The sequence below is a fragment of the Pogona vitticeps genome, chromosome 5 (assembly GCF_051106095.1).
Source record: "Pogona vitticeps strain Pit_001003342236 chromosome 5, PviZW2.1, whole genome shotgun sequence".
Lineage (NCBI taxonomy): Eukaryota > Metazoa > Chordata > Lepidosauria > Squamata > Agamidae > Pogona > Pogona vitticeps.
In genome coordinates, this window is record NC_135787.1 from 157,162,127 (window position 1) to 157,177,293 (window position 15,167).

The following is a 15,167-nucleotide window of genomic DNA, read 5'->3' on the forward strand; positions in this document are numbered from 1 at the left end:
CTGTATTACAGTGGTGCCTCGCTTAACGAGCGCTTCATTTAACAATGAATTAGCTTAGTGATGACTTTTTTGGAGCGTTTTTGCGCTCCGTTTAACGATGGTCCCTATGGGCGATTTTCGCTTAGCGATGTTGGGACTATGCTTCGCATAACGATTAAATTTTTGGGTCCCTTGTTTCGCTTAACGATGGTTTAAACAACCTCATGTTTGCTGTTTTTTAAATGTTATAAAGTTAAAGTTTACTGTTTAAAATGTTTGAAATCATAAAGTGCACTTAATAAATCCTTTGTTAACCAAATTTGACTTTGTTCTGACTCTTTTTTAACTTGTTGTTGAATTTTCCCCCCCATTGAGATGCATTGAATAGGTTTCAATGCATTTCAATTGGGGAACCGCGTTTCGCTTAGCAATGTTTCCTATGGCGATTTTCGCTTAAGGATGGCAATTCGTTCCTATTGGAACGGATTATCCGGTTTTCAATGCATTTCAATGGGATGAATTTTTTGGAACGAATTAAAATTGTTAAGCGAGGCACCACTGTACATTGTTCATGTTGTACAACCTATTTAGGTGGCAAGTAAGGGAGAGGGAGGGAGGAGGAAGGCCCCTCCCACTGTTGTATTTTTTGCCCTGGACCCATCAGAGCCTTGAATCAGCCCTGCAGTGAAGAGGGAATGTGTGGATGGGAGTGTAGTTATGGCTCAAGACTACATGCCTGTGGATATTCAGAGTCTGTTATCAATGCTAGAAAGCCACCACAGGGGAACAAAGGGGAGGGTGTGCACACACGCATGCATGGTACACAATGTCTTGCACTCACCATAGCAGCCAAAAAACAGGCAGGCTCAAAGTCTGAGCATGTCTGATTGCCATGCAGCCTGACTTCACTCAACTAGATCTTTTTCTCATCACAGAAGCTAGAAGAGCCAAATCACTGCTGCCTACAAAAATAAATGAGTTTTGCCCCCACCAGCAAGGAGTTTACTCCCCCTCCCCCGATGCAAGTAAGAAGAGCCTCCCTAAATCTTGAGGGTAAAGCAATTTTTGAGGAGATAAAACTATATACTGTATAAAACTAAGTCAGAATTGTAATTATTTTCAATCTTTCTTGTTCAGAAGTAACTTAGTAGTTGCTTCTAGAGTTATATTTAAAATCTGCAAAATGGAGGAACAGGGCTGCAGTAGTCAGACCACGTTTCTGTAAAAAGTAGTTAACTGAAAGTTGGAATTACAGTACATAGCAAAATGAGTTACCACCTTTATTTTACATTAATAACGTAATTCGGCCACGCCTGAAACAAAACCAGATAGAGTAAAAACACTGAACTTATTATTTGCGCTACTGGCTTCTGAGCTTTGGATATCAAATAAAGACAAAGAACCTTGCCATATTTTAAACACGATCTTAAAAGAAGAGACCGGCGTGGCGTAAACCTTCAGCGACTTCATAAGAGATTCAAGTGTGATCCTTCGTTGTCAGGTACGTATTTATAATCACAAGCAGCCCTGCAAATCAAACAAACATTCAGAAGGGTGCCATGACCTGCGTCACGTGACTCCGCCCGCTTCCCTTTCTTTCTTTCTCGTTTAAAAAGCCCAGCCAGTAGGAGGAGAGACCCTGAGGCCACCCCAGCCTCTTTTAAGACAACGGCGGGTTCCCAAAGAAAGCCCCACCTCCCTCCCGTTCTCTCAGCCCTCCGTACTTTCTTGCTGGGAGGGGAGAGAAGCGGACGCGCCTTCCACTCTTTTGCCTTCTCTCGGCTGCCGTAAACGGAGGTTCTTCTCTCTCCCACCCCCCCCCCCCACCGGCGCTGAAGGAAAGGCGCGCGCGGGGATGGGGGCGGCGAGTTGATTCCCGCAGTGCCTGACGGGACGGGCTGCGAAGTTAGTTGTGAAGAAGTGTGGAAAAGGTCCGCTCGCGGCTCTCCCGGGCGGGCGCTTCGGGGAGGGGAGGACGGGAACCCGCCTGCCTTAAGACGTTCGTGGACGCCCGCTCCTGCCCTGGGAGACTTCATGCCGACGAGGAGAGCTGGCTAGAGCGCCCTTTTCCCGGGGGGTGTCTCGGCCAAGGGGGAAGGTGAGGGGGGGGGGAGCCCGGCGTCTCTCACGGAGTTTATATGTGTCTCTGGGAGTCATTCGCTTCCTCCTCCTAGGGCAGACGGACCTTCCCGGGGTGGAGCGGGGCTCCAGCTGCCCGCCAACGGGGCGGGGTTTCGGTGTGTTTTGAAAGCTGGGGAAAAAAAACCTCCCCTGTTAAACCACACTGGCTCTTCGATGCCGGAGGGGAGAAAGTGGAGAGGGTCCCCTGTACCTTCCCGGTTGCTTCTCGGTGCAAACCAGGATAACTAACCAGTTGCTGACAAGTCTATGGGCTTGTCTACACGGCTGAGCTGGAGTGGGGCTGGATCGGACTAAATGGGATAGCTAGGAGGTCCAGCATGCCATTTGGTGCGATCCTCGCATCCGAATGGCATAGGGATCTCAAGTGATTCCCTTTGGTCCACAGTAGTTTGCCATCAGTTTGCCAGTAGTGGCTTAAGAAGAGAAGTGCCTTCAGCTACCTGGAGGGATCGAGAGAGTGAAAAATAACTTTTAAATTATACATGACAGCGGCAAACATAATACCACAGCACTTTTAAAATAACGTTAAGTATGTGCTTTAGGAATACCTACCTAATATGCATACCTAACTTGTAATACACATACATAATGCTGTTCTTAAAGTGATGCAGTGTGCATTTACTGCTTTTATACTCATTTTGAATGGGTTGAATAGCTCTGTGCGTTAGGTATCTGACTACTGAGTAAAAGGTTGGGAGTTTGATTTCCTACTGTGCAGCCCAGAAGAGCCAGTCTGTGTTGCCTTGGATGTTCCAGGATGCCTCCAGAAGAAGGGAATGATAAATCACTTCTGAGTATTCCCTACCTAGAAAACTTTGGAAAGGGTCAGCATAATCAGCATTGACAGCATGCAATTATAATTAATTAACACACACTTAAATACATTTTTAAAAAACTTCCTCAGCCCCTCTATGGAGCTGTTTAATTTGCCAATATTCTAAAGTGGATGTCTTCACAGTATTAACAAATTAGAAAATGAAGCCTCACTTTGGTTTGTTTCAATGATCACACACACTGGCAATGGACCAAGACACAGCAATCCTGCCTGCACCAATAAAGAATCCGCTCTTGACAGGACCCAGGAAGGTACAGGTAGGATCATTCTGGGGACAGGCTGGTTCACTCCATCACAGACATTGTCTGATCTCTGTCTTCAGGAGGAAACTAGCTTGTCTCTTCAGTGGGTCAGATAGCAGGCTTAATGCCTGTATAGTCAGCCTCTGTCTTTATAGTTAATCCTATACAGTATTTCAACAAGAGGTAAAATCCACTAGGGTCAGTAGGGCTTAATCCCATACACAGAAGTACTTATGGCTCTGTAAGTGATTCTTATAATTTTCTTGTGATTTAAAATTTGGTATAGATCAAGGTGGCTTGTGAGCACTCAGTACACATCTCACAAACAGGTAGTTTTTTTTTTAAAAAGTATTATGTAAACAGTGCTTTTCAACCAGATCATATCTTTTTGACTTGAACATCTCTTGTTTATCCAACAGGGTTGGTTACGTATGACAAATACACATATGTCAATATTCCTTCCCATTGTATTACATCGTGGGAAGTAGCAATTCTGTAACATTTTAAGAACTCTCCAGACTGCTATTTACTTGTTTTACACTACTTAGTAAGTTTTCCCTTCATATATAGAATGGCCATCTGAATTCCAATATGAACTTTGCAGACCCCCTTAGCATAGGTGCTGTTGGAAATTAGGGTTCTGAAACTTTTGTGAATCAAAGTTAATCTCATAAACTTTTATTAACTGCCTTGTTCGTTTTGTCACAAACAATATTATTCTCGAAGGCTTTCATGGCTGGGATCCGATGGTTGTTGTAGGTATTTTGGGCTGTTTGGCCATGTTCTGGAGGTTTTTCTTCCTAACGTTTCACCAGTCTCTGTGGCCTGCATCTTCAGAGGACAGGAGTCAGATCCAGAGCACAGACAGAGTGAATTAATATCAGTAATTAAATAATTCTTTCTTCAATCCTGGGCTTACTTGACTAACCTGCAACATGAAGGATTGTGAGTGAGTCAGGTGAGCCCCAGAATTTGAACAGGAACTTCTAAATTATTGGCAATCCTCCCCCCCCCCCCCGCTCCTTATATTACCTTTATGCAGGGGTAATTTATGCAACAGGATTTTGGCCTAAGTTTAGGTTAACATGCAAGATTGCAGCTGTGTGTGCCTTGATGCATAATAGTCATGTGCCACTGCAGCAATTGCTTGCCATAATTTATTGTTGCTGCTTACTCAGCATAACAGTTTTCCTGATTACAAGTAATACTGAGCATTACAGTAATTTGTAGATGGTTATAATTGTGTAATGGCCCTTATTCAAGAGTGCCTTTTTTTCTTTTTTTGTTCATAGGTACAGCCATGCAGGAAAGCATCCGCTTTGCTTCATCAGGAGATGATGATGTTAAAATATGGGACGCTTCATCCATTACTCTAGTAGACCAGTTCAGTCCTCATGCTTCATCCCATCCAGTTAATGCTGTATGTTGGGGTAGCAACAGTATCCTTTTCCATTGCACGGGGTGTAGTATTTGGTACTGTCTTTTGCATTGTTTGGTAGTTTTAAAAAAGCAGATATTTTAATGGAGGTAGGTTTGAAGTAGTTTATGTAGTTGGTAAGTCTGGCCTGATGTAATTGTAGGCCTATAGTGGTTTAATATTAGTAAGTCTACTCTGCATAGGATTGACACTAAATTTAGCAGAGAGGAGAAACTATGATCCTCAATATGTTTTTGGAGTATATTTCCCATTAGCTTTAGTCAACATAACTAACTGTGAAGTATTATTGAAGCGGTAGTGCAAGGACATTTGGAGAGCCACAGTGGCCCACCCATAATTTAATCAATGTGTCCAAAAATGAAAGCCAGAGTTATCCAAGTATGGGATGTATATCACAGGGTGTATGCTTTATTAGCATAGTCTTCATGTATAGGAATATTTCATATGAGACCATTTCAGATGTTGCTGCCTTGCTGTTTCCTTCGTTTTTTGCCATTGGTTGTACTGATTGGGGCTGATGGGAGCTGAAGTCAATAGACATCATGTGTTCCGTATCTCTGGTGTACATTATTTAGTCCAGGCACTCAGCCTGAAAGCATGGAGGGCTTGAAGGGTGGTGTGGACAGGGGTACATGCATGCATCTCTCTCTTCACATCTGTACACCAACTGGAAGTTCTAGAGACCACCATATGTTCACTCTGAATATCTGCATAGGCATGGTAGGTGCATTCAGCTAACATGCTTAGAATGTTCCTGTGACAGACAGATAAGGAAAGGCTACAGATCATGGAAATATTTTAAGTGTATTTCAATGAAAACATACAATACCTAAGCAGATTTTTGCACTGAATATGTGAGAGTCCACAAGACTTTCAGGTGAGCAGGGAGGGGGAGGCTTACCTGCAACACCATATCACACACTATATTTTAAGTCATCACCACTCTCATGCTGAATGGGACTGGCATGTTTTGGCAATTTGATTAATTAATGCAGTAGTTTAAACAAACATCTTAAATGATTGCATCACCCTCGTTGTAACTTGACCATTTGAAAACAGATGGACCTCAGTACTGATGCCAGTAGCAGGCTGCCTAGTATCAATCCCGTGAAAATGTGGTCTATTACCAGTCTTGATTTATGTACCTTCCATCCTGTTGTGGTTTTCTTCTTCCATACTTCAGTGGTAATGCTAGATAACATAGCCAAGTACACTCAGAACCTGAACAAGTTATTTCTTTGGACTCCAACTCCCTCTAAGGAGTTGGGAGTCCAAAGAAGTAACTTTCCCCCTGTTGTTGTTGTTTACTCGTTAAGTCGTATCCGACTCTTTGTGACCCCATAGACCAAAGCACACCAGGCCCTCCTGTCTTCCACTGCCTCCTGGAGTTTGCTCAAATTCATGTTGGTAGCTTCAATGACACTGTCCAACCATCTCCTCTGTCTCCCCTTCTCCTCTTGCCTTCACATTTTCCCAACATCAGGGTCCTTTCCAGTGAATCTTCTCTTCTGATGAGATGGTCAAGGTATTGGAGCCTCAGCTTCAGGATCTGTCCTTCCAGTGAGCACTCAGGGTTGATTTCCTTAAGAATGGATCTGTTTGATCTCCTTACAGTCCAGGGGACTCTCAAGAGTCTCCTTCAGCACCACAATTCAAAAGCATCAATTCTTTGGCAGTCAACCTTCTTTATGGTCCAGCTCTCACTTCCATACAACACTACTGGAAAAACCATAGCTTTGACTATTCGGATTTTTGTCAGCAAGATGATGTCTCTGCTTTTTAAGATGCTGTCTAGGTTTGTCATCACTTTCCTCCCAAGAAGCAGGTGTCTTTTAATTTCGTGGCTGCTGTCACCACCTGCAGTGATCATGGAGTCCAAGGAAGTAAAATCTGTCACTGCCTCCATATCTTCCCCTTCTATTTGCTAGGAGGTGATGGGACCAGTGGCCATGATCTTAGTTTTTTTAATATTTAGCTTCTGACCATTTTTTGTGCTTTCCTCTTTCACCCTCATTAAGAGATTCTTTAATTCCTCCTCACTTTCTGCCATCAGAGTGGTATCATCTGCATATCTGAGGCTGTTGATATTTCTTCCGGCAGTCTTAATTCCAGCATGGGTTTCATCTAGTCCTGCCTTTCTCATGATGCATGTAAGTTAAATAAGCAGGGAGACAATATACAGCCTTTTCCTACTCCTTTCCCAATTTTGAACCAATCAGTTGTTCCATATCCAGTTCTAACTGTTGCTTCCTATCCCACATATAGATTTCTCAGGTGATAGGTAAGGTGGTCAGGCACTCCCATTTCTTTAAGAATTTGCCATAGTTTGCTGTGGTCCACTTTCCCCCTAAGGTGCCTTAAAGACTGTAAAGGTGCAGAAATACTTCTTTGCACAAGCATTTAGTAGATGGCCAGAATCCTATTATCCTACAAATGCTAAGGATTCCAGCCAGTCCTTTTCAGCCTTCAAAAGGTCCCCCAACAGGTTTTTTATTTGTAACTGAAAGTAAAACTGAACAGTTACTTTAGAACAGCATTAGAAATTATTACAAGCCATTTAAAAACCATTAAAAGTTTGGCAGAATAAAAATGTGCACACCTGAAACAGTTGGAGACAAAGCTACTTGGACTGCCTATTTGGAGCTACTTCCATAATTAGGATGCTGATACTGGAAAAAAATCCTTCACTGAACGCCAGTGTGACCAGTATATGTCCTGTGAGCCATGTTAAGAGCTTTTGCTGCTCTTTTGCGGTGTTGCTTGCCAAACCAGTTGGCAGTGTGGCAGCTGATTTATGTGTCCTAGGTTTGGTGAGCAGCTTTACTCTTTAGTCCCAAAGGGCTCATAGCATGGAAGGATGCTGTGGCTTTCTCTCACTTTCTGTTGCATTATGGGCAACCATTACAGTTGCTGTGAACCTACAGTAGCAAATTGAGTGGCTGTCCATCCCTTAGTGCACTTATCTGCTCTGGGGACTATTCCTTGAAACACATCCTTTGAATATGAATGTTTTGCTTTGACTTTTGTTCAGTGAGAGAAACTGTCATCCCTACTGTGCACAGAACTCCGTTCTACCAGTCCAGCAACATAATTTTAATAAATAAGCATCTGGTAGTTTGCTAGCAGCCAAACATGATCCTTTCAATGGCTTTTTTAATGGGTTGTTAATGGTATGATTGAAAAGCAGAGGTTATGAGTTACATTGTTACTTCATTTTGTCTGGCTTCTGTTATCCTACAAACGATTTGATGTCCTTATATTGCGAGCTACTTGCGTATAGGACTTCTAACACTAAGAAAAATTTGTGCAATTCTCTGACCCAGTGGGTTGGGGTGATTTCATTAAGCAGCAATAGGTTGCCAGATGTTAGGCTAGTGAGACTGATTTTAACTTCAACTCCAATGTCTATGCAAAACATATATTAGAACTTTGATCCCAAGAATTTATTTTGAACACAAGAGCTAAATGCAATTTAAAGCCCTTCCATGAAGAAAATCAAGTCTTCCTATGTTATTCTTTCTTCATTTTAGAAATATAATTTGAGAGAGAGAGAGAAAAACAAATGATGTTAATGGTTCAAATGAACCATTGGGGAGGCATGTGTCACTTCAGTGCTGCAGGATGAGATCTGTGCCCAGACCACAACCTTCCCTTGTGCTGTTGTTAAGTGGTTATACTCAGGAATCTTTGCTGATGAGTTGCAAATTACCCAGAGATCCACCAGTATGTTGAGATCTAGCTTCTAACCACTTCCAAGTTCTATGTACCAGAGTAATAAGAAATCATATGGTCTTGCATGTCTATGGTCCAGTTCATAGTACTTAAGATGCTCAACTATATCCCAAGGATTCAGTCCAAATTCCTGGCTCCAGTACTAGATTGAAGTGGAATTTTTCTTGCATCCCTTATATCAGAAGTTAGGTTTCATAATGGCGCCTCATTCTCTTATGTGTCGTAGGCTTCTTGTTAGCCAGATTGCCCCAACCGAGCAGCTCTGAATGCATGTATGTAGGAAGACATTTGCTTGAATATTTAATAGAGCTCTTCCAACAGTGTTTCTTACAGTTATGTCAAAGGGCCATGTAGATAAGGCTATGGACAGGTAACCTGAGTGCTGGATAATGTCTGGCTTCCCCATTCATTTACAAAACCCAAGCACGTTGCTTTATGTGGGTCAGAAGGTTTCTACAGTAAACATTTCTGTTTGCAGTCTGAATTTTTACTATCTTCAAATGAAAGTAAAATAGCAAACATTGCCCTGTGGATCATTAGTTTCTCTTAGCTGACAACTGCAGTGCCTTCCTTTGGTTGACCACTATCATTTAGAGGAAAAGTTTCCTTGGATAAATGTTTTTACTGAGAAGGAACAACAGGTTGTTTGATAAGCCTGGGCTCTGTGGCAAGGAGTCATTTGCTTTCCCACAGCTGTCACCTGATAACTAAGAGTCTCTCCCTGCCCTCCTCGTGTGTCATTCAACAGAGGAGAAGCTGCTTTGAATTTGCCAGTCTCTCCATTTGCCAAAGACTTCAGTGTCTTTCATATGCCTGAGTTGATAAGTACATCTTGTTAGCTCCTGGGAATCAAGGCTGTAGTAGCTTGTCATCGGTGACAGCCTGATTGTACACTGAACTAAGCATGCTTAAATCCATTGAAATCAGTGGATACAGCTTGCCTAAATCTGGACAGGTTCAGGGCTGAACAGCTCAGAGATGATAATCTTTATTCAACTTTATCAGATACTGCAAGCAGCATAACTGGATGAAGCTATTATGAATCCTCGAAGCTTCAGCAGTTTCTAATGTGCTGTGCATTTAAGGAAACAAAACTGATTAGCTACTCCCCACTTTTTTGCCTTGTCTAAGAAGTATTAGACATCAAAATAGACTTTATATCTTTTATAATATAGAGAGAAAATGATTTAGTAAGGCTGCTCTTGTTGAGACCAACAGTATAATTTAGATCTAGATCAGTTAAAATAATCACCAATTTAATGCTAAGCTGTGTTGTTAAAGGGGATGGATTAATACTTTTATTTTCCAAGCTATCGTACAAAGATTTGCATCATGATCCATGACTCTTGTTTCAGATAACTTTCTGGTAACTGCATCTACTGTTGGTGATAAAATAGTGATTTCCAATTGTAAAGGTAAACCAGTTCCACTCTTTGAATTAGCTGAAGGGGTAAGTAAAACCTGCTCTTTGTTTTACAGTGTAAGCCTATACATAAGTTTACTCAGAAATTAGTCTAATTATAATTAATGGAGCTTAATTCCTGGTATTAAGTAGGTGTGGGACTGAAGTTCTGTACACACTTCCCTGGGGGTAAGACAGTACATAAGATTTGCTAAGAAATTAGAAGTTCTTGTCTCTTGTTTTAACTGGAAAGATATAGAATATACTACTTAATTAGATATGCTCAAATCTGTGACACACTTTGATTCTTTTAAAAAGTCCCATTACTCTTAATGTATGATGTCATGAAGCAGCAATATTAAAGGGGAGAGACATTGACTTAGTGCTACTTAACAGTGCATGAGCTTACTTGATGGCCACTTTTGCACATCACTGATTTACATAGGCTTCTCTGAAAGATTTAATCAACAGAAATTAGGTTTTGGATGAATTATATGAAAATAATTTCATTACCTATCTTAAAGAAGAGTTTTATTTTTGTAACAGCAACTGCTAGCTGGATAGCTGAGTGAGTTAGGTATTTGGGTGCGGAGCCAGAGGTTGGATGTTTGACTCCCCACTGTGCATCCCAGGGGAAGAGCCACCCTGTGTAGCTTTGGGCAAGCTGCACAGTCTCAGCCTGCTCCCAAAATAAGAGAATGATAAACCACTTCTGAATATGCTATACCTTGAAAATCCTGGGGTTTCCATGGGTAAGAATTGCCTTGATGGCAACTAATTATTTTTAACAGCAACCAAGACAAAGCTCAAGAAAATAAAGATAACTGGCTGTGCTGGTGGTAGTTAGGTAATAGAAATCATTGTTACTAAAGTTTTTGTTTACTCTTGAGTGCTGTAGCGAGTACGTGTCATTTCTTGTGTGTTTCAATGTATCCTATCCTCCTGTGTGGTACCTGAGATGATATATTGAATTGTTTCATTTCCCCCCCCCCCACAATCCAGGGGAAACAAACATGTATAAATCTGAGTTCTAATTCAATGTATATTGCAAGTGGAGGCACCGATAGCACTGTTAATATCTGGGATTTAAAGTTCAGAAAACTTCACAGATCTCTTAAGGTAAGACAAACTGTTTTATTTTGGCCATTTCACTGTGTATGTGTGTGACTGATAAAACAATGCTTGGACCTAGACATAAATATGCTTAGGTAAAGGTTCCCCTTGACATTTAGTCCAGTTGTGTCCGACTCTAGGATGCAGTGCTCATCCCTGTTTCCAAGCCATAGAGCCAGTGTTTGCCCAAAGATTGTTTCTGTGGTCATGTGACCAGCACGACTAGACACGGAATGCCATTACCTTCCCACCAAGGTGGTATCTATTTATCTACTCACATTTACATGCTTTCGAACTGCTAGGTTGGCAGGAGCTGGGACAAGCGATGGGAGTTCACTCCGTTGCGTGGATTCGATCTTACGACTGCTGGTCTTCCGACCTTGCAGTACAGAGGCTTCTGCGGTTTAACCTGCAGCGCCACCACGTCCTTTATGCTTAGAGTAGATCAATTGAAACCTTAGTGTACATGTTAGTCACAACTAACTTGTCTCAATCTGACCGAATAAGTAATCCCAAATCTGTAATACTGGACTCTGATCTTTCAAAATTAACATTCACAGGTGTTTGTATTTACAGTATAGTAAGGACAGTGTTGCTAAATAAGGGTCTTCTCAAGCCTTCATTCTATTATAGAATAACGGGCAGGAAAGGATGGTTGTCCAAATGTTGCTGGACTGCAACTCCCAAATTATTAGAGCTCTGTGTTCCTGCAAATATGGATAGTGGATTATGTTATCCATTGATACTAAACCTCGAGCTCCTGCAGATAAGGAATATTCACTGGAATACCAAAATAAATTGCTGGACACGAGTAGTAGGGTGATGGTTTTATATATATATACACACACACACATACAGTGGTGCCCCCGTACTGGATTAATCGTCGCTATCCGGAAACATTGCTAAACGGAGCATAAAACCCCATAGGAACGCATTAAACCTGTTCAGCGAAGATCCTCCATAGGGGCAGCCATTTTCGCCGCCTCGGTAAGCGAGGGCAGCGCGCGAAAATGGTTGCGGCGGCCATTTTTTGAACCGCCAATGAGCTGTGTGAAAATGGGGCCTTTGGGAGGACCAAAGCCCCCATTTTCACACAGCCGGCCGAAGCGCTTCAGAATGGCGGCAGGGGAGCCCTCCCCCGCGGCCACTCCGAAGCGCCCACGGCGAAAATGCCACAAAAAAACAACACACACACACACAAACTACAAACATAACCCCCCCAGTCCAAACCCACCCTCCAAAATCCACACAGAAAATTTTTTTAAAAAGGACTTACCGGTCCGAAGCCTCCCGGCGCTCCTCTAGCCGCCCAGCGCTCTGCTGCCTTTGGAGCTTTCAAAGGGCTTCCTCCAATGTCGAGGAAAGCCCTTTGAAACCTCTGAAGGCACCGAGGACCCCCAGGGAGGCCTCCCATGGTGGCGTGCAAGCCCTGGGAGACCTCCCTGGGGGTCCCCACCACCGTGATGGGCGGCTTTGGAAGCAAGCCGGCAGGTCAGGGAGGAATCAGCTCCCTCCTTCCAGCCAACGGTGAGTCCCCTTTGCGCCGGCTGAGCTCAGCCCAGCGCGAGGAGGACCCAGCGTTGCTTGCAAGGAGGGAGCCGATTCCTCCCTGCCTGACTGGCTTGCTTTTCCAAAGGAGAAGCAAGCCGGTGGCTAGGGAGGAATCGGCTCCCTCCTTCCACCTGACGGTGACTCCCCTTCGCGCCGGCTGAGCTCAGCCCAGCGCGAAGAGGACCCAGCGTCGGGTGAAAGGAGGGAGCCAATTCCTCCCTGGCCGGCCCTCCCCCGTGGCCGCTCTTAAGCGTCGGCTGGCATTTTTGGAGCGGGCGCGTCAGAGCGGCCGTGGGAGAGCCCTCTCCTGTGGCCGATCCGACGCGCGTCTCCGAAAATGCCGGCTGGCGCTTCAGAGCAGCCGCGGGAGAGACCATAGGCAACATCACAATGCGATCGCTTTTGCGATAGCAAAAAACGAATCGCTATGTGGATTCGTCGTTAAACGGGCCGCTCGTTATGCGAGGCACCACTTTGTGTGTGTGTGTGCGTGTGTGTGTGTGTGTGCTTCATTTATATAACATTTTTTCTGCCAAATCATTCAAGTTAATATAATTGCGTTACAGGATCTGTAAGCTTAATGTGAGGAAACAAGTACTAATGAGGCATGTCAAAGTGCAGCCAAGTCCCCACAGTAATATATGCACAGTTCTCTCTCTTTTTTTGTCTGAATCTTTTTAAGCTGTTGATAATCCCTAAACACCTATGCCACTGTAATTACAGAATTGAGTTGTAGTCCTGATTTTAGGATTTCCTGCTTTATAATTGTGGTATGATAATGAATGTCTGTTTAAATAACTGTTTTTGTGTGAGGATATTATGCTTGACATTTCTGTGTATGCAAATATAGGATTATGTGGAAGATTGACAGTTCTTGGATAAATAATCCTAATGCCAGAAGACATTTTATATGCTGGTAAAAACAATTATTACAACTCCACTGTATTAGAACAGGATGCCATCAACCTTTGAATATGTGCTCTCAAGTTGCATCTGTCCTTATACATATTTACAATAGTCTTCTATGAATCCATTACTATTACACCTCCAATGCCAGCAACACCACTATCCTTATGTACAAGGCAGTTTACCAGAGTTACATAGGCATAGACAGGTTCTGGCTTTTAAGGACCTGATACTGTAGTCTAATTTGTTTTTGTGAATAGTGGTGTGATTTGACTGCTGAGCCACATATTTAGAATAAACATGTAATATAATTCTCTAGAAATGTGTCATTTTGAAATATATATTGGATATTCTACCTATCTGTACATATATGTACAGTATGGACATTTGTGTGTACATATATGTACTTATATAGATATGGATATCTATTTGGTTACAGTGTCAGAAGTTTGATTCCCCACTGTGCCTCCTTGACAGGAGCTGGACGTGATGATCCATAGGGTCCCTTCCAGCTCTGCAGTTCTAAGATTATTAAGGATTGCTGGAAAGTGGTTTAGGTTTCTGGCTGAGGAGCCGGAGATTGGGAGTTTGATTCCCCACTGTACCTCCTTGACAGATGCATGACTCCATGGTCCATAGGGACTTTTCCAGCTCTGCAGATCTGAGGTTATTATTATATACAATTTAGGTGTGAGATATTTTATATGCTACTTTTTAGGGCTCTCTAGACCTCTCTACAGTGGTGCCTTGCTTAACGACATTAATTCGTTCCAGCGAAATCGCTGTAGAGCGAAAACGTCATAAAGCGAAATAAAAAAGCTGAAATGCATTAAAATCCGGTTAATGTGTTCCAGTGGTCTGAAAACTCACCGTCCAGCGAAGATCCTACATGGGGCGGCCATTTTCAGTGTCTGTAGAGCGAGAAATCCGTCCCTAAGCACAGCGGGGAGCCATTTTGAGCACCTGGCAGCCCTTTTGAAAACCCGGCGATCAGCTGTTTTGATCGTCGTAATGCGAAGAATCGGGAACCGATCCTTGCAAAGGGAAAAAACCTCATTTAAAACATCGTTTTGCGATCGCAATTGTGATCGCAAAAACATCGTTGTGAAGCGGATTCATTGTTATATGGGGTAATCGTTAAGCGGGGCGTGACTGTAATTATTTTCAGTAGAAATAACTGAAGTACAGTTACACCAGTGCTTAGCTCCCTGGGGAGGAACACACTGGAAGTCAAGCAAAACATAAGCGAAATAGGGAAGTCTTTGCATCTTTTCTAAAGTTTGAGAGCTTGTGTTCCAGCAAATGGAGGCACTTATCATGGTGGGATGAACAGCCACACTCTGGTGTTGAGAGAATTGCTACTCATAACTGTAATGTAGTAACTGAAGGTATAACTTAAAAGGATCATGTTAAACAGGAATGGCGGGGGAGTAGCTTTGTATATAAAGCTGGGGAGCATTTGGGTAAAAATCAAAAGAGAGAGGAACAATAGTATTGTTACTATGGAGGTCTGCTGCTGACCTCCCAGTCAGGCTGAAGATTTGGATGGTACCCTCCTAGACCAGACATTCAAAGAGCAGAGACATTGTAGTAGTGAGAGACTTCAGCTATCCTGATGTTGGAAGTGCAACTCCACCTAGATGGCATGGTCCCACAATTTCCTCACTTGCCTTGATGGTAATTTAATGTCCTGGAACGTAGAAGAAGGAAGAAGAGGATAAGTTATCCTAAATTTGGTATTAAGTAATAGAGAAAAATTGGGCAGTGAGATGGAACAGTAGAAACTGGCTAGAAGTGACCATGCTGTCTTGACATGTGTTAAACTTG

General features: G+C 42.9%; 1 protein-coding gene and 1 long non-coding RNA gene across 3 annotated transcripts in view; one reads left to right on the plus strand and one right to left on the minus strand.

Moving 5' to 3' along the window:
• Window positions 1-1,313: 1,313 nt before the first annotated feature.
• On the minus strand, window positions 1,314-1,796 carry LOC144583076 (uncharacterized). Its single transcript, XR_013536656.1, has 2 exons — window positions 1,704-1,796; window positions 1,314-1,506 (listed from the first exon to the last, which is right to left on the minus strand). It is a non-coding gene; the product is annotated as an uncharacterized LOC144583076 (long non-coding RNA).
• Window positions 1,797-1,804: 8 nt separating this feature from the next.
• NEDD1 (NEDD1 gamma-tubulin ring complex targeting factor) overlaps window positions 1,805-15,167 on the plus strand; it is a 38,143-nt gene continuing 24,780 nt past the window's right edge. Inside the window, exons 1-4 of one of the 2 annotated variants that reach the window (XM_020815482.3) lie at window positions 1,805-1,910; window positions 4,491-4,637; window positions 9,724-9,818; window positions 10,773-10,889. In XM_020815482.3, the coding sequence (XP_020671141.3) occupies window positions 4,499-4,637; window positions 9,724-9,818; window positions 10,773-10,889 (351 nt within the window). In that variant the 5' untranslated portion in view covers window positions 1,805-1,910; window positions 4,491-4,498. Of the gene's footprint in view, window positions 2,078-4,490; window positions 4,638-9,723; window positions 9,819-10,772; window positions 10,890-15,167 lie in introns of both variants that reach the window. The other variant, XM_020815473.3, reaches the window with a different exon arrangement.